Raw genomic sequence first — 25032 nt, 5'->3', positions numbered from 1 at the left:
AACTCTACCTTCTCTTTATTGCCTTGTTCAGATTTTTGTCCACATTTATGTGTAACCAATAATTGTGAGCCAAAGCAAAACACACACTGCAATAGTTGTACTATGTTGTCACAAAATTCTGTCATGTGCCCTTGCCTACATGCAATGCTTTTAATTCATATTTTGTTGGCTAATTACAGTTTAACATCATCATTAAACATTAAGCAATGATGTGAATAACAAATTTATGTTGATGAAGTTATTATTTTAATATTTTTTATAATAATATTTTTAGTGATTTATATACCATTTTTTTCTCTTGACAAACATCTTATTAGATATGCATCACAATCATATATACTTATATTATTTCTACTCTCAAACAATTTATATATTATCAATTTTAATATTTTATATCATATATTATTAAAGATTATAATCAAATACTCAAATTTATTAAAAATCGGCATTAATTAATTATCTCCTTAATTTACTCTTTCATTCCAAAATCAGCTACTCTATCTAATTCTAACGAGACCAAATTGAAGTAACTGTTACAGAGAAAGCTTTTAAACTTAATCGATGGATCGGTCAAACAATTCACATTCATCCAAGACTCCACAACCTTTTTATCATCGAAGCTATGGTAGATTTTTTTTCAAGTCTATTTTTGATAAATTCATAGTGGTGTGTTCTATCTCTATTAACTAATCGTTTTTTTTCGTAGAAGGCTACAAAGATACATTGGTTAAGAATGAAAACATGATTTCTTCTATATGTATATGAAAGTAATGTTATGTATTTCAATCTAAAAATTTTTAAATAATAATACATAAATATGCCCTTTAACTTGGCTTCAAATTATATTTATGCCTTTCAAACTTTGGATGTGCACAAATAGACACTTAAACTTGTATAAAGTTGAACAAATAGACACAAATGTCCTACATGTCATTTTTTGTCCTATGTAGTGTCCTACGTGTATTGTGCCATGTAGGACTCATGTGTTTATTTATTTAAAAGTTGGATAGCTAAAGTGTCTGTTTGTGCATTATGAAAGTTGGAGGTCAATGTTAAAATTTGAAGCCAAGTTTAGAGTTCAATATATGTATTATGTCTATTTTATTAGATGTATCTGGTGTATTTAAAAAAGTTTATGTATTTATTTTCATTGTATATGCAATAAGTCTTCATATATCTATTTGGTATATACATGTATCCATGTCAAATGATCAACATGATTGACAATAACTTTTGATCTATCATTAGAAGTTAAGAGCATTTGAATTTATTAAAGTTTTATTTACTTTAATTATTTTCATTAACCTAAGTCAACAAATGGGCTTATTTCTGCACAACTAATGGATACTATAAGGCCCAGCCCAATTTCATCTAATCTATTTGTGGCATAGATTAGGTTAATGTTCTTATTAATGATACATTAGAAGAATCTGTTGGATCTTTCAATATCAATAGGTTTATTGTTTTGCTCCTGTATTTTTAAATAATTCAAGTTGTATTAACTACATAATTAACTTGATCCTATAAACAAGATCAATTAATAGATCCATCATTGTCATATATCTTGTTATATATTTATATATCACACTATATAGATATCATATCATAGAATTATACACTTCCAAAATGCTTTGGTGGTGAAATAATCAACAATTGAGAATCACAGTATTTTTAAATAATATAAAGTAAATATGAGTCTCATATTTAAAGTCTTTAAATTATCATGATATCATACATAAACAACTTAAAAATCACTTTGTGACAATAGATCAATATTGTTTGTGTAAAATTCTATGATATAATTTCAAACATAAAGTAAAGTCTTTAAATCACTGTAATCTCATAAAACTCATCCATAAACAACTTAAATATTAGTTTGTGACAATAAATCGATATCGTTTATGCAAAATTCAACATACCCCACAAATCAAGAAAACACCTAAATAATCCCAAATAAGCAATCCAAATGACATAGTTATATAACAAGATCAAGATTCAAACACATTGTCTTTATAACCAAAAATCCGACGCCATTAAAATCATCATAATTTCATAGGACTCATACATAAACAACTTAAATATTACTTTATGACAATGAGTCAACTACGTACCCCCACATATCCAGAAAATACCTAAATCATAAATAAGCAATCCAAATGGCATAGTTATTATAAAACAAGATCAAAATTTTAAACACATTGCAATAATGAAAGATGCATAACCAAAAGTCCAACGCCTTTAAATCATCATAATCTCATAGGGCTCGTACGTTAACAACTTAAATATTACTTAAAGTCGACTACAACCCCACAAATCAAGAAAATACCTAAACTATAAATAAGCAATCCAAATGACATAGTTATTATAAATAACATCAAACTTTAAACACGTTACATTAATGAAAAATGAATAACCAAAAGTCCTAAGCTTTTAAAATCATCATAATCTCATAGGACTCGTACATTAACAACTTAAATATTACTTTGTGACAGAAAATCGACTACATACCCCCACAAATCAAGAAAGTACCTAAATCACAAATAAGCAATCCAAATGACATTGTTATTATATAACAAGATCAAGATTTAAACACATTATTATATTCATAAAAGATACATAACCAAAGTCCAAAAACTCCTAATACTTTTTTCTTGATCCACCCCCACTAATTGATTGCCAAAAAACAGGCCAATTCTTCTTAGCTTCATTCCAACCCAAAGTTGACCCTTCTCTCATTGGATCCCAACTAGATGAAACTATCCCATAACTAACTCCCAATAAGGCACTCCCAAAAAACACAAATGACACAATAAAAGGTACCCAAGTAGGTACATCAATTTTTAAACCAACCTTAAGATAATAAAAAAAAGGAAAAAACAATAAACCAATAAACAAAGGAATACCAACTGAAAATCCCATTCTACTTATCATTCTATTAGTTACTATCTCTGGTATAACTCCTCTTTCTTGTTCATCATCATCATCATCATTATCATCGTTATCGTCGTTATCGTCGTATTGATCTTCATTTTCTTGATTTGGTGTTTTCTTGGATTTTTTGGTAATCTTCTTAGGGGAAGGTCCAAAACCTTTTGGAGAATTGAGTGTTGCAAAAAGAGGTGTGATTTTTTTATGTAATTGTTTGGATTTGGGAATTTGAAAGTGTTTGTTTTTTGATATTAGTGGATTTAAAGGAGATAATACAATTCTTGGAAATGAACATGTTTCCATTATTATTATTTTTTGAACTTCTTCACTAGATTTGCTTTACAACTTCTTCACATTGTTTTAATTGGTTGGTGGTGGTGAGGCCTTTTAGTTCAAGATTTTTGTAATAGGCTTATCTATAAGTTGTTGGAGACCATGGTTAATTTACTATATTGCCCATGTTGGTAAGTTTGTCCAAAGACCTAGCTATATGGTCTAAAAGATATATTTCACTTATATGATACTTTAGTTTTGTTCGCAAATAAAATTATTTTGAAATCACAACGTTATAATTATAATTTTGTGATTAATTTATCAGTCGTTTCAAAAGGAATAAATATCAAATTTGAGAAGTAAATCTCTATCTCAAGTGATTCTAATAGTCCACCTTATTCCATAATCGAAACAACCTTTAATAGTATATTTGTTCTTAGACTCATATATAAGTACTCAACATCTCTTATATTTTATCGTCGTGAAAATTTTTTTCGTAAGCTAGGATATTACGAAATAAAGTCACCCTCTATCCAAAAATAAATGAATTTAGAATTATTTAGATCAAATGTATCAAATGTTGATTAATATTTTTAAAAAAATCATGTCTTTTTTTTTTGTACTTTATACTATGTATTATATTATATATTAATTATGGATAGATCATATTGAATCAATTTTGGCCATAAGAGGTAGTACTACTATATTAACAAAATTTCAATTTCAAATAATGTTTCCTTCGAGCTTCGAGAACATTACACTGAGCAGCACCCTTTCATGGTATAAACTTAAATCTCTGTATTTTTTTTAATTTTTTTTTTTTCATTTCTATGTTTGATGTTTGCTTTGATATGGATTCATTGTTTATAAAAAGGGTATTTTGTGCTATTTTGTTCTTGGATTTTTGGCTAATTTATAAGTGCATAACTTGTGTGAATCAATTATATTGAAGTATCCATTTGGTTTCTAGTTGTTGTTGCTTACTTTGAAATTTCATTGTTTTTTTTAAAAAGGGGCTTTTTGTGCTATTTTGATCTTTTGGGTATTTTCTAGTTCTTTAAGAGCACAATTTTGTGTGATTTGTCCATTTCAATTCTAAGTGTTGTGCTTATTTTGAGGTTTCTTTGTATAAAAAAGAGGGCTATTTTGTTCTTGGGGTTTCTCTAAATTATTGTTTGTTTGGTTCTCCATCCGGTGTCTGGTACCCACATTAGAGCCCGATTATATCAGATTCACGTCAGGAAGTCCCACATTGGGGGTTAAAGTGCTGCTTAACAGATGACTCCGTACCCAAAGGGGCTCGAAGGCGAGACCTCTTGGTTAAGGATGGAGGAATACTTACCACTCCACCACAATCCGTAAATCCGGATTCGCGCCGGGAAGTCCCACATTGGGGATAAAGCTCGCCTAACAAAGGCGACTCCATACCCAAGGGGCTCGAACACGAGACCTGTTGGTTAAGAATGGAGGAATACTTACCATTCCACCACAATCCTTGTTGGGGTTTCTCTAAATTTTAAGAGCATGGCTTTGTGTGAATCAAGTATAGTGATTTATCCATTTCAATTCTAAGTGTTGCTGCTTACTCTGAGATTTCATTGTTTAAAAGAAAGCTTTTTTGCCCTCTTTTGTTCTTGGGGTTTTCTCAATTTCTCAAGTGCACAACTTGTGTGAATCAAGTACAATATACTGAATTGTTCATTTCATTTCTAAGTACTGCTGGTTACTTTGATGAGCTTTCATTGTTTAAAGTTTGCTAAATTTGCGCTGTTTTTGTTCTTGGGTTTTTTCTATTGTTTTTAAGAGGATAGCTTGTGTGAACCATGTATACTGAAATATTCCTTAGTGTTTCATTTGGTAAGGGAGTAGTTAGCAAAATCTTCTGGTTTGTGAACACAAATAGAACTAGGGATAAAGGGGTTAACTTTCTAGTTGAACTTTCAAGTTATTATAAAATAGCTCCTTTTTTTTCCACAACTTGATGGTTAACTGGGATGAGTGGGGAGAATTAGTACGAAAAGATAGAGAAGGAGAAAACTCATGATCCAACTTATGTGTCGTACTTGCCTTTTTGGCATGTTCAAAAAAGAAAGTCACGTTTATTTAGAAAAAAGAATCAACTTTGAACTTCTCATTTCACCCTTAATGTGATGATTTATAGTCATGTCTATGTCTTGTTATAGACCACAAGTTTTAGACATCTTTCTAAAACTTGATAGACTTATGGGCTTGTGATTGTAGGTAGAGATGATTATAAAGGGTCTGTTCAGGAGATACGAAAGATGGAATCCAGTGCATCCTACATATGGAGCCTTCTGGGGCATGGGAATAGGCGTTGGCTGTGGGGTGGGATGGGGTCCTGGATTTGGTCCTGAGGCTATTGGTTATGTTGGAGCTGGATGTGGTGTTGGATTCAGCGTTGGCTTCTCTCTGCTCGGCGTTGGCATTGGTCTACCTGCCAATTACATTTACACAGGTCCTTACAATGGTAAAAATAACCAACTTTTCATATTCAGCTTCTTAATGAATTTGGATGTTACATTTCTGTTACTTTTCGTTTGTATTTGATAATTATTGCCAACTGTCTGAGATTTGAAACTACTGTTGAAGTTGATTTATTAATTTACCCGTATATCCTTTCGTAGCATTCACAGCTGCCAGAAGTGGTGCTATTGAGATGTCTCGATCAACTGATATTCGAAGCATGAGAAACATTGTGGAAGAGAGTCGGTGTTACCTCGATTCAAATATTGCTGGCTTCCAAGAAAGAGTGATTCAGTCTTTTTCAAGCATAAGGTTCAAAGAATCAGTAGGGAAGGCGGTAGATTCGTCTGAAATGCCAATCAAAATGTCTTTTCCGGATCAATGCATGGATCGTCTAAAACAAGGCATCATTAGCTTATTTCATCCTTGCAAAGGTATGCTTCAGAGTGCTCACAAATGGAAGTAGTACTGTATTACAGTTAAACCATTATTAGACTTTTCATGCTACTTTGTTCTGATTCCTTAAACAGTGTAATATCGGTGTCATCAAATGTGATTATTGACGGGGAAGGAACTTGATCTACCCTTGGTCAAAATGGTTATTGGTTCGGATTGGTGTGCAATCTGCAACTAAGATTGCTTTTTCATTTTACAATCATATCAACCACTTTTTTCCAACATTGACCATCTCCGACTGTTTTATGTTACTATGATTGAAGAAGTACTCACCAATTATATTCGTTTTTCATGGAGCACAAAGTCAATTCTAGACGACATTTTGGTGATAAAAGTGGGAAGAAGTAAAGAGTGTGTGTGGTGTGGGGGTAGATGGCGGATTAGATAGGACGAGAAACAGGCCATAACTCCTACTTCCCTATGTATGAATCTTTTATGTCAAGTTTGTTACATTTATTAGGTGTAATCTGAAGCTAGATAATGATATCGATGTTTTTGTCAACGTTTTAGATTGAACATGAGCACTGTTTCCTTCATGACTTGTTCGGGGATCGTTGAACATGATTACTGTTTCCTTCTGGTTCACTGAAACTGTGTTACATATAGTCTTATCTTGAATCTGTGTTAAACTGTTAAATGTTCTTGAATAACAAAGCCGGTACCCTATCTGCAATCATTTGTTCCCTTTACTGATACTTCCACGCTAATATACAACGCGTTGTCATCTGTGTAGTCTATGGTGCTGTCATTTATAACTGTTCTACAACCATGACATTGCCAGTGTTGAGTACCTCATATGGATACTTGCACACTCTCATATATCCGATATATACCATAAATGAATCCGCGTAACATACATGTATCCAGTATCCACCTTTTACTGCAATTCAGAGAACACGAATAACTTCTCACGTTGTCGTGTATCGATTTCTTGCAGGTTCAAAGGATTAAGCAACATGTTGAGGAGCACAATGTTTGGTCAATGTACATTGCACACTTCACAGCATTGGCCTTTGTTTTTGCCTTCCCACAGATAGTAGGGAGCATATAGGTAGAAGAAAAAAGAGCATTTACAGTTGCAGTTGTTAACATGCTTTGATTTCTTTTAGTTTGGTAAACATTGTTTGAATGAAAGTGAGAATTTGAATTAATACGGAAAAGGGTCAAAAATATCTCTGAACTATCGCAAAAGGTTGTAATATACCCTTCGTCATCGTCCATCTATTATGCTAATAATACTTTTCGAATTTTTAGTACTCTGTGTATGTATAATCTATTTGAATTAACATTGTATTTATCAAAATTATATAGTAATACATTACAAATATAATATTCCTTCGTTTTAATTTGTTAGTCCACCTTTTAAAAGTCAGTTTCTTCTTTTTTTGACAATTCTTTAATTTCTACTTTTCATTACAGTTGCGTGATTATGACTACTAGATTAAATGAATATAAAGTACATTCTACGTATCTTTAATTAATTTAAGATCATAAAATTTAAAAGTCTTGAATACTTACAATTTAATTAAAACGGGAAAAAATAAAGAAAAGTATTGAAAATATTTCTAAACTCGGCGCAAATTATTAAGCGACTAACTGAACTTAAATTTATACACCTTCGATTTTGCAACATGAGTGAAATACACCTCTAAATTCTCACGGTGTTTTCAACATTTCTTTTGACTTTTTATTAAGAGTCTCATGCTCCTATAAGAGTTTAAAATTACGTATTATATGACAAATTTCAAAGATATCTAAAATGTTATTAAAAATGTCAATAATTCGAAAACAAAATCAATAATTTACGATATAATATAAATTCCCAACTACAATCAATGCACTGATTGTGTAAAACAAGACATTAATGCCTTACTTCATCTTTACAACACACAAAAAAAATATACAATATAGTACAAGTGGAATTTGCATGCATGAACCTTTACACCTAGGAAATGACACTTGTTTCCTATTTTTCGACACGTAATCATATACGTGTCATCACATCGTTTACTCACCGAAAAAAATTTGAGATCCTCTCAAAAATAAATACGAAAAAACTAATCAAATTTCATAAACAATATGGAGAACGCGATTGGAGAGATTCTAGTAGTTCCATTTTTTGGGCAAGGCCATGTCTTGCCCTTAACTGAGCTTTGTAAAAAGCTCTCTTCTTTTTATTTTAAAACTACATTTATTTTATCGTCCGATATCGCCCCCTCCATTTCCTCTTCCCTGGCACAACATCCGTTACTTAACGTAACGGATGTTGATGCCCCGATACCGCCCCCTCCCCGACCCGAAATTAAATTCGACCCGCAACCTATTATGATGTATTACAAACAAATGAGACAAGGTGTAGAATCTTATTGTAAAAATAATAATAATAATAATAATGTGACTAAAAATAATAAGTTGAAAATTTTTTGTGCTATAGTTGATATAATGATTTTACCATATTTTAAAGATGTTTTTACCAAATTTCAAGTGCCTATTGTGGCTTTTTCCCCTTTTAGTGCTGCTTCACTTGCTATGGATTATGCTGCTTGGAAAGCTGATGTAGAGTTCATCAAACCAGGTTAGCGTATTCAGAATTTAAATTTTATCGATGAATCGAACTTTTAATAGTCAAATCCTAATTACATGATCTCATATTAATTGAGTCACGAGTTAGGATACAAAGTTAGAAAATAGTTCAATATTGTCTCGCTTTTCTATGGGGATTATTCTGTACCAGTAGCAGAATGACACTCCCATTCTTTTCACAGATGCACTGTTAATTATATATTAAATTTATCGATATACATGATTTTTTTTCAAAATTAACGAATACACGTAGGGGTGGGTCCGACTTTGGAGCCTACTACCTATCACATTATTCTAGTGTGTATGATATACTACGTTTTCTCTATTATTTGTTATGTCTTGTTTTACCTTTGTACGTGTTATATGAGTGAAAGGTTTTTCAAAAAAATATCTTTTATCTCCACGAGATAATTAGGGTAAAATCAAGGTACACTAAAACAACTACGTACATACAATGTATCTATATTTCGCGTAAAAAATAAATAAATATTATATAATTACTAATTTTTGTTATTCGTGTACCAGGTGAAACCCGAATTCTTCCGGGTTTACCCGAAGAAATGGGCATGGATTATGGTGATATAGTAAGAAGATACTATAACTCATCAGAGGAACCATTAATTGGTACAAAGAAGAAAACTTTTCCAACACAACCTGGTGATGAGCCAGTTTGGGTCCAAGAGGTAATTAATATTAATTTACGCGATATATTTTTCTTTTTTATTCTATATTATTATAATAATATATATTATAATATTTAATTTTAAACTTACTATTTAGATAACCAAGTTTGAAAAAAAATATAAAAAAATAAATTCAGAAAGGTCATAGACCACCCTAACCCCCACTCTTCGTCGTACCGTTCATTATTAGAAATAAAGATTTTTTCATCGTGAATTAGTAGGAAATTTATATTTTAAAAATATGTTTTTTTTCTTTGTCTTTCACCGAAGCAACTCACTGAAAAAAATATGATAGAAAATATATTATCACTGAAACCATAGGAAACTTTCTTTTTTTTTTGTATAAAAAAATTGCTAACAAAATTAAAATATTTGTGAGAATAGCCATTGGACATTTCTTAATGAAAAAATAAATTTTTTTCATGTCCGAGTCACTTATCGCGTACCTCGACTTGCCACCTCCCAACAAGAATAGGTATCCAGGTAACGATGTCCACTAAATGTAGGACAGACCGGAAGAATCACCTCCCTGCTAAGTTTTGAACTTGAAACATCATGATTCTCAGTCACTTCATCGGCCATTAAAGTCACACCCTTAAATGCATAATGACTTTTTTAGTAGTGATTTAAATGTATACTCGATAATTTCATCATAGTTTAGATATGTTTTCGATACTCTTGTCGCATTAACAATTATGTCTCTTTTTATTCTTTAACAGGTAAAGGTTACAAGTGCCATTCTTGTGAACACATATGATGTACTAGAACACACATTTTTAGAATATTTAGCCAAACAAACAAGACTTCCAATTTATGCAATTGGCCTTCTACCAGAAAAATTTTGGTCACTTACATCCACAAAATCCCTAATACATGACAAAGATATTAGAACAATTAATAATTCAAGTAAAAAATCAAATTATTCAGAAGATGAAGTACTCAATTGGCTAAACACAAAATCACCAAATTCAGTAATTTACATCTCTTTTGGTAGTGAACTTTTACCAACTTTACAAGAACATGAAGAAATTTCAAAGGCACTAATAGAGTTTTCAAGTCAAAATTTCATATGGGTGATTTCCAAGAATCAAGATTACTATCCTAGGGATTTGGAAAATAAAGTTGGGAATAGGGGTTTGGTTATACATGGATGGGCCCCACAATTGTTGATTTTTAGTCATCCGTCGACGGGCGCATGTCTGTTTCACTGTGGATGGAATTCGACTATGGAAGCGATTGGACGAGGGATACCTTTATTAGCGTGGCCAATTAGAGGTGACAATTTTTATAATGCAAAATTAATTGTGTGTCATCTCAAGATTGGTTATATGGTATCATCAAATAGAGAAAATATTGGGTTGAAAAAGGTTAAGAAGGATGAGATTATACAAGGGATTAAGAGATTAATGGAGGATAAACAAGTTTATAATAGAGTTAAAGAGTTAAGTGAAAAATTTAGAAATGCTAATTATCTTGTTGGTTCAATTGCTAATTTGCATGATTTTAAGGATTTTATTATGCAATCTAAGTGATAATTGGAGATTGTTTACTTCTTTGTTGTGGATGGTTGTTAGTATTGTATTATCGTTAGTTTAAATATAATGTGTATAACAATAATCAATTTATATAATTATGTTGTTACTTTTTTTCCTCCATTTTTTCTATGCTTATTATTTAGTGATTTTATTTTATTTTTTACTAAACCTAAAATAGCTCTACTCCGTATCAATGTTTTAAAAGGCGCGGGCGTAAGGTGAGACGTAAGCCTCGAAATTCGGTGCTTAAGTTTCATGGATCTACAGGTTGTAGTCTCATGCATATTTAATTTATAGTTTTATTACTAATACAATAAGCAAAAGTAAATATTTTAATGATTTGTAATTTTTACTTGAGATAAGTATTAATAATAAATAATGAAAAAAATATTACTATTTGAGAAATATCATTACACCAATAATAAAAATATAATTTAAAGCCCAAAAAATTAAAAAAAAATTAAACACACCCAGGCATACGTTTTTTCGCTCAAGACTTCCGTTTTTATGCTTTTGGAGCTTACACCTCAAATTTTAGGATTTGCATTTTTATGCTTTTGGAGCTTACACCTCAAATTTTAGAGGTTACACCTCAAATTTTAGGACTTACGTCATATTAATTTATGCCCTTGAGCGTTTTTGATACTCCCCGGCCCCAAAAACGTACTTCATTTGTAAGTTGACTTACGTCATATAAATTTACGTCTTTAATTTATGCCCTCGAGCGTTTTTGATACGCCCCGGCCCCAAAAACGTACTTCATTTGTAAGTTTATCGTTCAAATGTTGATGAGTAGTATGATGTAACTACAGAAAACAACAGAGTTTAAGAAACTGACAAACAAACATCATCTAAAGATGAGAACTTCCAAACAAAGGATACACAGAATAACAACTTAGTGACTATAATAGCATCAGCTTATTTGAAACTAAATTACATGATTTGCAATCTTTAAACTGGAATCCAGAAAGTGAAAGACAGGCAAACAACATTTATTTTCGTTATACGGCGAAAATTGGCTGCAATTTCTTGTAAACGATCTAAACACCATAAAGACATGCAAAGGTACCAGGATGTTCTCCAGCATCCGAGGCCGAGGTTCATTCTCTTGATTCGTACTGATGAGAATTTGACTAGCATATCTGTTCCTCAGCGCAGCACCGGAAACTGTTTATTGCGATGATAGTAGCATTCCTCAAGCATCTGCATGCGATGCAAAATCACAAGTCATGGCTGTCTTGCTATAGAATGCGACTTAAATTGTATAGAAAGGTTAATCGAGGATGTTAACTCACCGTTTGGGGAACAAGAACTCCTTGAAGAGAAGTCAGGAGGAGCCATAGGAATGGATATGGACAGCTGAGTAGTGGAGAAATTGTTTTTGTTGGATCCCTCATCATCAAGATTGGACCATGATTCCTTAGTTGTAGGCCATTCGTCAAAGAAAGGGCGCATTGAACGTTGCTCCTGCTTCACTGTCCCTGGAGAGCCTATGTCACTGCTGAAAAAGCAATGTTGGTGTTGTCCTGAAATAGTTGTATCATTCATAGGTTCGAATGGATTAGGCATTCGGATTTGTCGCGAGCTATCTAGCAACTGTGAATCATTTTTTGGTTTCACCATGGGGCTTGAGGGAAGTTGTGGAGGCATCAGACACCACATGCTGTCTGTGTTAGAACCCATCCCTAAACTTCTCGTGCCTGCCGAAGCTTCGAGAGAGAAATTCTGCTCATCAGCATCAGCAGTCATTCCATGGAAATACCTGTTGCCAATTTGCATTTCATGAAACTGGATGTTACACAAGCGTAGCCCAATTTGCTATCTCAATAACTTAATATGTTTTTACCGAATTCTTATTTTGTAAGTCATGTAGTCTAGTTTCAAGTTACACCACTTATTTCTCGGAAGACAGGAGGGCGTATTAGACAGATTCAACTGCAGCATTACAATCAATAATAGTATGACATGAGACCAATGGACCTACCTATGGTACCAAACACTATACACCACAATATTTACAGACCAAACAATGTTTTTTTCCTCATCTGAGATAAGGTCTGAAAGGTCGAATCTTAAATGACAAAAGTTTGTTTTCTCAACTATCTTCTTACTACTTTGTTAAGAATGCACAACGAACTCCAAATAATCAGGCATGTCAAAAGAAAAAGAGGCAGAAAAATGATAACACAAAGAAGTATGAATGACTCCTTGTAGTAGCATAACCAATTCTACCATGCAGAATACTTTAGGTGGAAGACTCGGGTCATAATCACCTAAATAGAATATCAAATACTAGATCACTATAGTTAGAAATAAAAGATCACCGGGTATCTGAAACATAATGCAGAGTTAGAACGCCAAGTTCTGTTTACCACTTGGAAGTTAAGCTCAACGGAGGGGAAAAAGGTGGATGATAGTCCAACATGTCCTATTTAGAATCCTTCTGAATGTAAAAGATTTTAGTGTAACATTTTTATCTTTAATCGGCAATAGAAAACATAGATCATTGAAGCAAGCATTTTCACATGTAACCAACTAGTATTGAACATCACTTGTGCAGCAAAAGACCAAATTCAATGCAGGAAGATCCTCTTAACTTAGTTAAATGCTAATTACTTCAGATTTCTTCTAAGGTAACAAGTAATTAAAAATGACCATCAGAGAAAATGCATCTCAGGATAAGAGGAAACATAGAGAACAAAGAAGATCCATACCCCTTGCTATCTATTGCATAGGTGGCAGGCTCCATCTGCATCTTTGTTGTGGCACTTCCATAACTTGGTCCTTCAGAATTAGCAGCAGAATATAGTGGCGTGTTCTGGAAGCTTTCACTGCTGCTACGTTGGAAATTGCCGCTTGTTTTACTGCTCCCAGTAGTGCTCCCAGTAGTATTATGTGACATACTAGTCAACAAGGACTGGGCAGTCGATTGAGATTCCACATGCTTTCTTGAACGGTTGCGGCCTCGATGCATGTGCCGCTCGCAATACTTTGAGTCAGGATATGCATCTTTGGCGCACCTCCACTTCTTTCCATCTGTCCTTCTACACCTTCCTGGCTCAGGATCAAACTTCTTCCCATAATAGGAACAGTACCCCACTGACAGCACAAGATACAAACTAATAAGCTTCATATTTAGCAAACGCAGTAAGGCTGCAACACCCCTCCCTCAGACTCCTTAAAAAGGAAGAGTTCTATAGCACGAAAAGAGAACACTTTACTACATTTGATTGAGTTATCCGCAATCGGAACTCCAGCAGATAGGAGTTTAACCAGAATAGATAGTGAAATTTATCCGCTCCACAGACATTGAAATATAAATTACTTGTAAATTATGGCATAAAACCAAAATAGACACCAGATAAGCCTGTACAAAAGCACTAATATACCGCCTATTTAGATTATTGTACAATAAAGACGTGCAAAAGTATAGTCCACCAAGTCATATATTTAGAATACATTAGCAACCTACTAAACCCAAATTCGGCTTATCCTGCAGTCCTACCCAACGAATAAAAGAAATAAATGTTTCCCCTACAATAACTAATTACAGAAATATGCTGAAATGAATGGATCAGCAAATCTTCAAACAAGGAAATGGAATGAGATGAAAAGAAAATGAATGGCTACCAATGATTGAACTGCCTTACAGGCACAGAGCTAGCGGGGAAGAAGTGCTTCACAAGAAAATCACATTGTATATACAAAGTCAACTTTTTTTTATGTATATATAGTAGACAATGAACCCTTTGGCAAAAATCTTGCCTTTCCCCATGCTGCCTTTACAAAATATTGAGCCAAAAAGGAAACAATGACAAAAGAGTTATCTTTATGACTTCATCTACAGTCTCCAAATTCATTATCAAACCATACTAAACTTCCATTTCAGAAATGCAGACATTTCCATCATACTACTTAACTGAAAGAAGCTAAATGAAATATATAACCATAACAAACAAACAAGCTAACTTACAAAATGAAGAGAGGAATATTTTCAGTTTACAATGATAAAAAAGAACATCTGATTTCTTCCTATCGGTCTAAACACTATGTTATAAGATATGCTTTTTCTAGTGAGAAGCAGATTTAGTTTATCAAAACACAGTATTTTTCTTTTGGATAACCGTGGTGTCCGAGCCAACTTGCGCCCATCTTTCCAGCACAAGTACCGGATAACTCTGTCTATCAAGGTTTGAACAGATAGGAAGAAGGAACCAGTATCTTTTTAGACTAGAAGATGATATCTAGTGGGAAAAAAAACACAAATCTTTCAATAAAGATAAGATTTTTAACACATAATGTTAACATTACAATGAATAAAATGCTAAAGAACTTCAAAAATTACAACCCAACAAGCTTAAATCTGAATCCATCTTTGCATGCAAGCTGACCAATACCAAAATTACTGAAAAACAAATAAAAAATATTGACAACCATAAGAAACTAGAAAGAGATACATACAGCTAGGATGATGAAAGAACCTTGCTGAAATGGGTTCAAAGCTACGTCGTATAGGCACAACAAGGTCCGCCGGCACCGGAATACCAGCCACCAAATACTTATATATCATAGCTTGATGCTCCAATTCCTGCCACTGCACAGCCGTGAACGGCGGTCTGTACCCATTCTCCGCCGCCATACTCATCTCCCACCTAAAAAAGAACAAAAATCCCCAAATACCCACTTCACAATTCACCAAAAAAAGCTGTACCCAGAAATTATTATCACCACTGGAGTTAATATAAAGGTGTTTCAGACTTTCAGTGTGTGAGATATAGAGAGCAAAAGTTGTTGGAGTTACCTAATAAGGGGACAGATCTAGGGTTTTGGATAATTATCATTAAGGGGGTTGATTAAGTTTGATTAGTACCTCCATTAGCTTAAAAATGGAGATTTTTGAGGTTGATTTAGTAGAAATTTGGATGAGCTAATTGAGAGATTAAGCTAAAAGGAAGCATTGGGACATGGGAATAAAGGAGTGTGGGGTTGAAGAAGAAAGAGATGATAATATGGGGGGACCTTAAGGAGTGGGGAGAGGTAAATTATGTCTTGTTTTGGTCCATGGTTCAATGATGTAACATTTTCAAATTTCGTATGACGGTGATGTTCGAGTCAGTTTGAGTATATCTTGATTGGTTATATGAGATATTTGTTAGTTTTTCTCAATTGATCTCACGTAGTAATTTGTTACGTCACATCAAACACATACATTGAGTAAAGGGGCTTTCTTGATCGGGTGTGTCTCGATGATGTTCGAGTCAATTTGTGTGTGTATCTCAACTAATTATATAAGAAGTCTAGTACCTCTCATGGGGGGGGGGTTAGCTTGTTTGTATCGACCTCGACTGATTTCACTGAGTAGTTAGTTACGTCTCATCAACACATATACTGAGTAAGGAGGCTTTCTTGATCAAACGCTTCTCACTTACATAATTATCCGACAAAGCAAATCGCTCCTTATATAAAACGTAGGTTGTCATATCCAATGAAGTTAGTACGATAGACAATTAGTGGGACTTAAGTAACAAGTTTGTCAATCGTCAGATTCTTGATGCTTTCTGCTCTGTTTAGCAATGATGCAAATCGATTCTTTATATAGAATGCAGTTTGATATAGCAACTCATAAGTAGCAAGCTCGTTAATCCTTCTTTTACGTGCTTTCCAATCTGTCTAGCACGATTTTAAACTTTTAGAAATATTATTTGCTCATATATTTCATCAATTGAAATATTGACATGAGATTTCACGATTCATTTTGTATTACTCTATTAAATATTATACCACTATATGAATATAATATAATCAATATTTTATAACTAGCTATGATAAAGTAGATTATCTTATTTTATAAGTTATTGGTCTTACTTTTTATTAAAAATTATAAGTAATTAGTTTTTAGGTGAGTTAATAGTTTGAAAAAATTTAGATGGTATAGTAATGTATAAAAGTTTTAATTTTTTTTTTTTCAAATGGTCTTGTGAGTTAATGATGACACACAAGATGCAAACTTTGTCTTTAAGGTTCAATAATTTATTGAGGATGATGACTACAAAAAAGACCTAGTTGTAGCAATTTTTTTTTAATCTTTTTTTTTAACTTTGAATTTTTTTTGAGTGAATTGAGAAATGTCTTGTAATTGAAGTATTGAAATTATGGGACCAAAGTTATTTTCACATTTAAGTTTCATCCATGTGCAATTTTATAAACTTTACTTTAGTTGTTTGTGTACCATTGTGTCATATTACCTTTTGTTATTGTTCAAGAAAGGTATATTTGTTACTAATATGATTATATATATATATATAAACTATAATTACAATTCATCTTTTAATTTTTATATTATTACCACTATAATTGTTTGCAAAAATACTTCCAACATGAATTGATTAACTAGTTTATAAAAAAACAAGGGAAAATGCACAAGTATCCCCTCAATCTATGCTCGAAATTTCAGAGATATACTTATACTATATTAAGGTCCTATTACCCCCTGAACTTATTTTATAAGTAATTTTCTACTCCTTTTCGATCTACGTGGCACTAGCTTGAGAAAAAAAAAGTCAACCAGTGTTGGGCCCACAAGATAGTGCCACATAGGTCGAAAATGGATAGAAAATTATTAATAAAATAAGTTCAGGGGTAATACGACCTCAGTATAGTATAAGTGTGTCTCTGAGATTTCGAGCATATGTTGAGGGGTACTTGTGCATTATCCCAGAAAACAACAAAAAGATAAATATAACCACCCAAATTAACAAGATTCAATTGGATTTTCAAGCTTTCTCAACATTTTAATAATATGTTTTAGATTTTGTCACTTTAAAAACAAAGGTGTTAAACTTTTAAATCTATATACACTTTTTTGAACAACAAACATTACTTCTAGAGAATTATTTTAAATTTATTAAATCTACTTCTTTAATGAAATACTAATTTCAATCAATAGAGAATTATTTTAAATTTATTAAGTATTTAAATAGATATATATTTTTTCAAAAAATCGTCAGCAAGATTCATATGTATGTCACAAATAAAGAATCTGAATATCAAGGTAACTTCTTATTGAATCCTTATATGAATATATTTCGAACAATCCATCAAACCAAACCAACACTAAAAAGAAAAACCAACATAAGTTGTGATCAGGGCCACCTTAGCGATGCAAGCTCGAGCCTTACCCGAATACTCAAAAATTTTAAATCTGTCTCTAATTATAATCGAAAGTAATTCCTCTACAATTAATCAAAGACTCTTCCGAATTTGCACTTTTGACTTTGAAATATTGAAAAAATCGATTTTGAATACTTAACACCGAATGAGAATCCAAAATAATTATCCGAACAATTTAAGAAAATAAAAAAATTAAATTGCCTGCCCGTAAAATATTATAAAATAAGCCTCTCAAATCTGGGCAGCTTCTTTTTCGCTGCCCGTTTTTTTTTTCTCCACTATCCTTCTCTTTTGCCACCATTTCTCTCTTCTCATCGAAAAAAAAAAATTCAATCGAAAAAGTATATTTTAGAAATCCATTTTTCATATATATAAATTTTTTAAAAATGAGTCTATTTGGTCTTGGAAGGTAAAATTAATCATCTGTTTTTTTTTTTTAAATTTTGGTATGAATTTGAATTGATGCATGATATCTGGAATATTTTTTTGCTGAATTTATGATTTTTTTTATGTTGTTGTTGTTGTTTCATTGATGTTTTATTGGTTGTAGAATTTTAGGTTTGTTTATTTTCTCCTTGAATGAGTTTTTACAAGATTTTAATTTCATTCACTATATTTGGATGTGCATTATATGAGATTGAAATTTGTTAGGAGTTTAGTTTTTTTAGAACTTTAACATGTGGGATTGAGGATACTTTACATGTATATATTTAGAGGCAGATTCAGGATTTGAGGTTTATGGATTCGTATGAATTATTGCTCAAGTTAATATATAAATAACTTTGTTTTGCGGTCAACAACAATATATCTAGCGTAATCCCACAAAAGTGAGGTCTGGGGAGGGTAAAGTGTATGCAGAACTTACTACTACCTTGGAGGTAGAGAGAGACTGTTCTGTTTCTGATAGATCCTTAGCTCATAGAAATACAATCGACGTAGTACTATAGAGAAAGGTATATGAAAATGGAGAAAGTTGGCAAAATACTATAGATAACTGATCGAATCATCCTAATCAATAGTTTGTGACTGTGAAACCAGTTACTATAGGGGTCGTTTGGTTCGTGGACTAAGTTATCCTGCAGACTAATTTAATAACACCAAGTTTGATGGGGTAAGGTGGGATATCTAAGATTAAGTTTGTGATTAAATTTATACTTTGTTTGGTTGAAGGTCCTGGGATATCCACCTTTATCCATGAACTAAATAACCCCTTAGTGGTCCATGTTTGATAGTAGTCTTTTATGAAACTCATAAGCTAGATCCGCCGCTGATGTATATTACCATTATACTGTTAGTTTCACTTGTTTTGGGCAAGAAATCTAGTACATTTAGGTATTAGTATTTCAAGATCAAATATTTGATCTGGTGTTGTATTCAGTGAATAGTCGCCTACCCTTTTTTTCTTTTGATTGGAGATGAACTTGTCAAAACAGATGGATAGCTTGCATATATTTGTCTACTGTAGAGATTGTTTGTACTTTGTAGAATGATCAAACTTTACCACATAGTTTTTATTTGACGAGATCAAACGGGAGGTTGGATGTTCTGTTGTGTAGAAGAAGAGAGAAAAATGCTTCATAACTTACTCCTTTTCTGAACCATAGAAAGTTTCACATGTCACGGAAAACATGACCAAAGTCTTCTCTATCTCTTTATCTCTATGTGTCCTCACGGTTATGTTTTAATGCCCGACTTGGCTTTGTTTTAACGTCCAACGTACTCGAAAATTGTAATCATGGTCTGAATATAAAAGGGTAACATATTATCTTAGCAAGTTTGCGCTTCTAAGGCTTTAGCTCAATGAAGATAATGCTATTTCTGCTATTCGTACCCACATATAAATTATATCTTTTAACAGGTGACTATCACATTAATTCTCTAGTTTAGTAGTTCCATTTAACCTTCTTGTAGAATATTGCGTACTTCGCATTATGTTTCTTGTCATTATTATAGCTTCATTTTAAAAGTTTTCTTTGCTATCCTATTTGGCGTATTGGGACATAGCATCATTCATCTGATGTCTTACTTCTTATTGGTTTATAGGAATCAGAGAACATTCCGTCCCAAAAAGAGTGCACCCTCAGGGAGTAAGGTTATGCTCTTTCCTAGTTTAAAGGAAATATTGCTGTTTTCTCGTCTTGGTTTTTTGGTAGTTACTTTTTGTATGTTAAGTGTTTGGCTGCACGTGCTGATGTTGATACCACCAATTTCTAGAACTTGTTCAAACAAAAGACATATTGAAGAAATCAAGTTTAAAAAGACACTAGATTTTTTGTAATTTCTCAAAACATGCTTCAGTTTCTACTTGATTATTTTTCTTGTGCTAATTATAAGCTTTTAAGTAGTTGAATTTGGAAACGAATAAAAACTATGTTTTTAGTTGCATAATTGTATGCTTGTTGTTATGATTTTATCGGACATGGTATACCCTACACTAAACCTCAGGGTCATTGGTGACTTTTCACATCCGCACCTTTGGTGACTGATCTCAAATTCATTGTAGGAGATGGAGTGCCTTTTTTCACTGGACTATCCTTCCCTTGTTATGCATGCTATTTGTTCAACAGTTTTGTAGTTAAGTGGACTTGCTTTCTAATTTGAAGTATTATTATGCAACAAGTTTGCATCTATGACACGAAAATTGTCAGGAGCTTTTAGAAGTTTATCCAACTTCAAATTTTGGCATGTTAAAGTTGGTGTAGTTGGCTAGTTTTAAATCTATAGTATCTCATCCTAAGAGTTTAGATCCTTGATGGTGAAAATTTTTCATTTTCCTTAAGTCTTCTTGCTTGTTATTCATTCTTCCCTTATGTCTTTATTTTAATTTGCAAGTTGATCTAAACCATTGAATTATGAGTAGAAAAGTGTAATTTTTTTGCCCTGAACGGGTCAACTTTCTTGCTTTGCTCATCGTTTTCTTTGTTGCAGGGTGCACAATTAAGACAGCACATTGATTCTACATTAGGCAGTGGAAACTTGAGAGAGGCTGTAAGGCTTCCTCCTGGGGAAGATATTAATGAATGGCTAGCTGTCAACAGTACGTACATCCCCTCTCTCCCTTTTTCCTCTTGTTTACTCATAAATAATGATGGGCATCCATTGGCACATTAATATTACCTCTATTTCTGCTGTTGATATGATTGGAATGTGATTGCCCGACTCGGCATCTTAATTGAATTGCAGAGTAAAACTTCCGCTCACTCTTGGTCTCCAAACTCTCGACTTCTGGAACCAGAACTTCAGTCTATCCTCCCCTTTTCTCTTTGGGCTATAAGGAAGCAGGAAAAAAAGAACAGGACCATCTACTTTATTTCTTTGAGTTGTCCTAAAACTATGTTCATTTTTTGGAAATGATATTTTTGCATGCTATATATTGTTATACCTTTAAGTTACCGATTCAATAAAAATATATATTCTTATACCTTTTCAGTACACAAATCCTAAAGAGATGTCACGTAACCTACTTTTGTACTAGTAAAACTTCACATTCACCAAAACATTAACTCTATCTCTATTGTAGACCTAATTTTAATGTAGATACTATTAAAACATGATTAAACTTTGGTTCATTCTCAAACAAAAGAAGTGTGATTGAACGCTGGTCTTAATCTTAAAGCAATGCTTAGGGCCTATTGAAGGACTGTGTAGATCCTATCTGAGTATCATGAATGAAGTCCTTAGTAATGCTTATCCGTTCCAAGACCACTTCTTTGACACCAAGTAATTGCAGGTCCCTTGAAACCACTTCCCTCCATGTATTATAGGTCTTCGCCGTCCCCTTTGAAATCCTTCACTTACCATAGTTTCACACCTACGGACCGGTGCATCTATAAGTTGACGTAAAACATGTCCAAACCATATCAAGCAACCTTTTTGCCTTTTCTCCTAAATTTGTGCTACTTGGATCTTCCGGCGAATGTGATCATTTCTAATCTTATTTAATCTGGTATGACCACGCATCCATCTTAACATTCAATATTTTCACAAATTACCAATATTTGCTGGTGGAATGTACCATATTCAGCATGTGTAGCTATGATGATGCTTATTATGTGACTCACTGTTTGAAGCCAATGCTGCATATTTTACATTCTGTTTGCTTACTTGTTGCTGTAAGCTGGTCAAGTTTAATTTAATGGTGGTTGTTTATTCTTTACTATGCAGCTGTAGATTTCTTCAACCAGGTGAATCTGCTTTATGGAACCCTCACTGAGTTCTGTACGCCAGAAAACTGCCCAACAATGACTGCAGGCCCCAAGTATGTTTGTAAATAAGCTGTTTCAAGGTTAATTCTATTATATACATTCACTTAAGTTGTCCTAGGTTATGGGAGTTGATTCTTGCAAATTGCTTAAGGACCATTTCGAATTCTACTGTCCAACAGTGGAATTTATGTGTCTTTCAATCACAGGGATATGGAAAAATGCTGCGGTTTTCTTTGTTCCAAATTACCTGCCGATAGTCACAAGTTATAAGGGGTGCTTGATTCTTTCCTAAGCTATAATTAGAAATTAATCTGAACAGTCTTCTTACGTGACATGACATTAAGTCATTTGGTCTAGGATTTCATAGACATGTGATACTCTGCCCAGAACATCGTAACTTGAACAGTTTGAGGACTTCATGAACATTGCTGTTGCGCGTTCCAAGTGTGCAGCAATCTTGAGAAAGATGTCTTGATGGAGTTTTGACCAAAATAATTGGAAGTGACAATATGTTTCCTTCATTTTGCGATTTAACTCTGAAAAGGCCCAAGTATATATGAGAAAACGTTAACACTAGGATTAGACTAGGTGGAAATTTAATCCGGAGTATTCTTCAACGGGCAACGCCATTCTTAGCTTCTTCATATATTGTGTTTCAGGTATGAGTATAGGTGGGCTGATGGTGTACAAATCAAGAAGCCTATTGAAGTTTCTGCTCCGAAATATGTTGAATATTTGATGGACTGGATTGAAACTCAATTGGATGATGAATCTTTATTTCCTCAAAGGCTTGGTAAGTACTAATTACTCAGCTTCCAGACTCATGTTTTAATGTCATTTTGGAGATGTAAACCATACTCCTCTGTCCCAACTCATATGACATACTTTTTCATTTCGGAATGTCGAAATTGTTTTGGATTCTTCTAAGTCCTCAGTATTCTAGTTACGATCTTAAGTTTGAAAATGTCCTGTTTCTTTCAACAATTTGATTTGGACTATGTAACCTTCTTCCTAGTATGCAAGTCATATCAACTTCTTGTCTCTATATAAAAATGGAGGGAGGGAGTAATCTCCAGTGAAGTGAAAACTTACCTCTTGGGAGCCAAGACGGTGGGTGTGTAAGAGTAGGTGGCGTTGAGTTGGATGGGGAATTCTAGCTAACTAAAATCAACTGTTTTCGTTGTTCAGACAATACTATGTTACCTATTTCTCATTGTCAACTGGACTATGTTTTTGTAGGTGCACCTTTTCCACCTAACTTCAAGGATGTTGTCAAGACGATATTCAAACGTCTCTTTCGTGTATATGCACATATTTATCACTCCCATTTTCAGAAGATCGTGAGTCTTAAGGAGGAAGCACATTTGAATACGTGCTTCAAGCATTTCATTCTCTTCACCCATGTAAGTCGTCTAAATCGTTGATCCTGAATGAACTTCCTTTATTGTTTGTGCATGTTACTGGATTTTCTTTCTTCCCAAGTCTTAGACATGGTCATTGCATATGTCTACGGTCTATCGGGTAAATTTGGGGGTAGCGGAAAGGGGAAATGGTAGATGTCACAAGGTAGGAAATCCGAACCTTCACCAACAAGGTAAAAGTTCAGGTAGCCGCCAACTAACTGAGCTACTAAGATTCCCCGTTGCTTTGAAAATGTTGGTTATGTCAAGAACTTCATTATGCAGCATTATTTGTTCTTATGGTTTTAACTGATCCTTAATCTATATTATTTAAGATGTTAATTCTTATAATATAATGTTTTATTTTGTAGGAATTTGGGTTGATTGACAAAAAGGAGCTAGCTCCACTCCAAGATCTCATAGATTCTATTATTGTGCCTTACTAAACATCTTCTTTCAGTTTGCTTTTAACCTATTTTTAATAGGAAATTAATGAATATGATGTGATAAAAATGTATTTTACCATTCTATAATAAGTATGTAGTCTAAAAATTGACATTTTAATATCATTATTGATATTGTGCATGTATTGTTTCATTTTACTTTTTCATGTTTGTAATTATCGGAAATAATCTCCCTACCTTCTCAAGATAGGGGTTAAGGTTGCGTACACAATGCATTTTCTTACGAGATTACAATGTTTTTGAAGTAGTTATTTTGCAAAAATAAATAAATTATGTCACTCCTATATTTCTAATCATATCAATAACCTTGGCTATTTGATAATTTTTACCTTCGGCCTAGCTAACGTGTGAAAGCTATGTCCAGAGAGTATAGTCGTAAGATTGAAACTCAAAGGAATTGAAAACGATCGATCTAACCTGTCATGTAATAATTTTTTTTTCTTTTCAAAATGAGCTCTATAATTCGTAAAGTTAAAGCTAACTTAAATATAGTACAAGTATAGTCATTAGATTATATATTCAAATTTCATTAAACTATAATATAAGTATAAGAGATCAAATAAATGCAAAAACTTAAGATCTACTCTTAAGGTTGGTTCATTTAATCAAAATTCAAAATTGAATTGTGATGTCTCATAAAGCAAAACAAAAAGAATACAAACACAATAGTGTAATTATTACAAACATAATAGAGTAGATTGCAAATTTGAAGTATCAAACAATAATAACTATCCACAAAAGGGACCATAAAAGTTCTATTTATATAATAACATGAAGAAAGAAAATCACAATTCACAATAGAAGTTTTTTTTTTCAAAAAAAAAAATGGAATTTATTTAATGTTAAATTAA

General features: G+C 32.9%; 5 protein-coding genes across 9 annotated transcripts; 3 read left to right on the top strand and 2 right to left on the bottom strand.

Moving 5' to 3' along the window:
- Positions 1-2539: 2539 nt before the first annotated feature.
- On the bottom strand, positions 2540-3395 carry LOC107005463 (protein PAM68, chloroplastic). Its single transcript, XM_015204062.2, has one exon. The coding sequence runs from the start codon at positions 3229-3231 to the stop codon at positions 2638-2640; it is 594 nt and encodes a 197-aa protein (XP_015059548.1). The 5' UTR covers positions 3232-3395; the 3' UTR covers positions 2540-2637.
- A 451-nt stretch (positions 3396-3846) lies between these two features.
- LOC107005409 (cadmium-induced protein AS8) lies at positions 3847-7397 on the top strand. 3 transcript variants are annotated; one of them, XM_027913680.1, is made up of 4 exons: positions 3847-3981; positions 5443-5689; positions 5847-6119; positions 6216-6726. In XM_027913680.1, exons 1-4 carry the CDS (start codon positions 3979-3981, stop codon positions 6218-6220), a joined length of 528 nt encoding a protein of 175 aa, XP_027769481.1. In that variant the 5' UTR covers positions 3847-3978; the 3' UTR covers positions 6221-6726. The 3 variants fall into 3 exon arrangements, with proteins under 3 accessions (XP_027769481.1, XP_015059478.1, XP_015059479.1); XM_015203993.2 differs by lacking the exon at positions 6216-6726 and adding an exon at positions 7079-7397 and having other exon boundaries at positions 3848-3981; XM_015203992.2 differs by having other exon boundaries at positions 5847-6726.
- Positions 7398-8011: 614 nt separating this feature from the next.
- On the top strand, positions 8012-10956 carry LOC107006876 (scopoletin glucosyltransferase-like). The gene is made up of 3 exons (XM_015205393.2): positions 8012-8716; positions 9250-9407; positions 10127-10956. Exons 1-3 carry the CDS (start codon positions 8221-8223, stop codon positions 10937-10939), a joined length of 1467 nt encoding a protein of 488 aa, XP_015060879.2. The 5' UTR covers positions 8012-8220; the 3' UTR covers positions 10940-10956.
- Positions 10957-11766: 810 nt separating this feature from the next.
- LOC107005496 (growth-regulating factor 4-like) lies at positions 11767-15960 on the bottom strand. Of its 2 annotated transcripts, none has more exons than XM_027913274.1 (4): positions 15404-15960; positions 13657-14041; positions 12238-12707; positions 11767-12145 (listed from the first exon to the last, which is right to left on the bottom strand). In XM_027913274.1, exons 1-4 carry the CDS (start codon positions 15585-15587, stop codon positions 12138-12140), a joined length of 1047 nt encoding a protein of 348 aa, XP_027769075.1. In that variant the 5' UTR covers positions 15588-15960; the 3' UTR covers positions 11767-12137. The 2 variants fall into 2 exon arrangements, with proteins under 2 accessions (XP_027769075.1, XP_015059586.1); XM_015204100.2 differs by having other exon boundaries at positions 12238-12704; positions 15404-15958.
- A 2406-nt stretch (positions 15961-18366) lies between these two features.
- Positions 18367-24324, top strand: LOC107005513 (MOB kinase activator-like 1A). 2 transcript variants are annotated; one of them, XM_015204125.2, is made up of 7 exons: positions 18367-18521; positions 20156-20204; positions 21041-21149; positions 22277-22370; positions 22977-23110; positions 23557-23720; positions 24089-24324. In XM_015204125.2, exons 1-7 carry the CDS (start codon positions 18499-18501, stop codon positions 24161-24163), a joined length of 648 nt encoding a protein of 215 aa, XP_015059611.1. In that variant the 5' UTR covers positions 18367-18498; the 3' UTR covers positions 24164-24324. The 2 variants fall into 2 exon arrangements, with proteins under 2 accessions (XP_015059611.1, XP_015059610.1); XM_015204124.2 differs by lacking the exon at positions 18367-18521 and having other exon boundaries at positions 20115-20204.
- Positions 24325-25032: the final 708 nt, after the last annotated feature.

This window comes from Solanum pennellii, chromosome 12 (genome assembly GCF_001406875.1).
Source record: "Solanum pennellii chromosome 12, SPENNV200".
Taxonomy (NCBI): domain Eukaryota; kingdom Viridiplantae; phylum Streptophyta; class Magnoliopsida; order Solanales; family Solanaceae; genus Solanum; species Solanum pennellii.
This window is presented reverse-complemented; position numbering and strand designations above follow the sequence as displayed.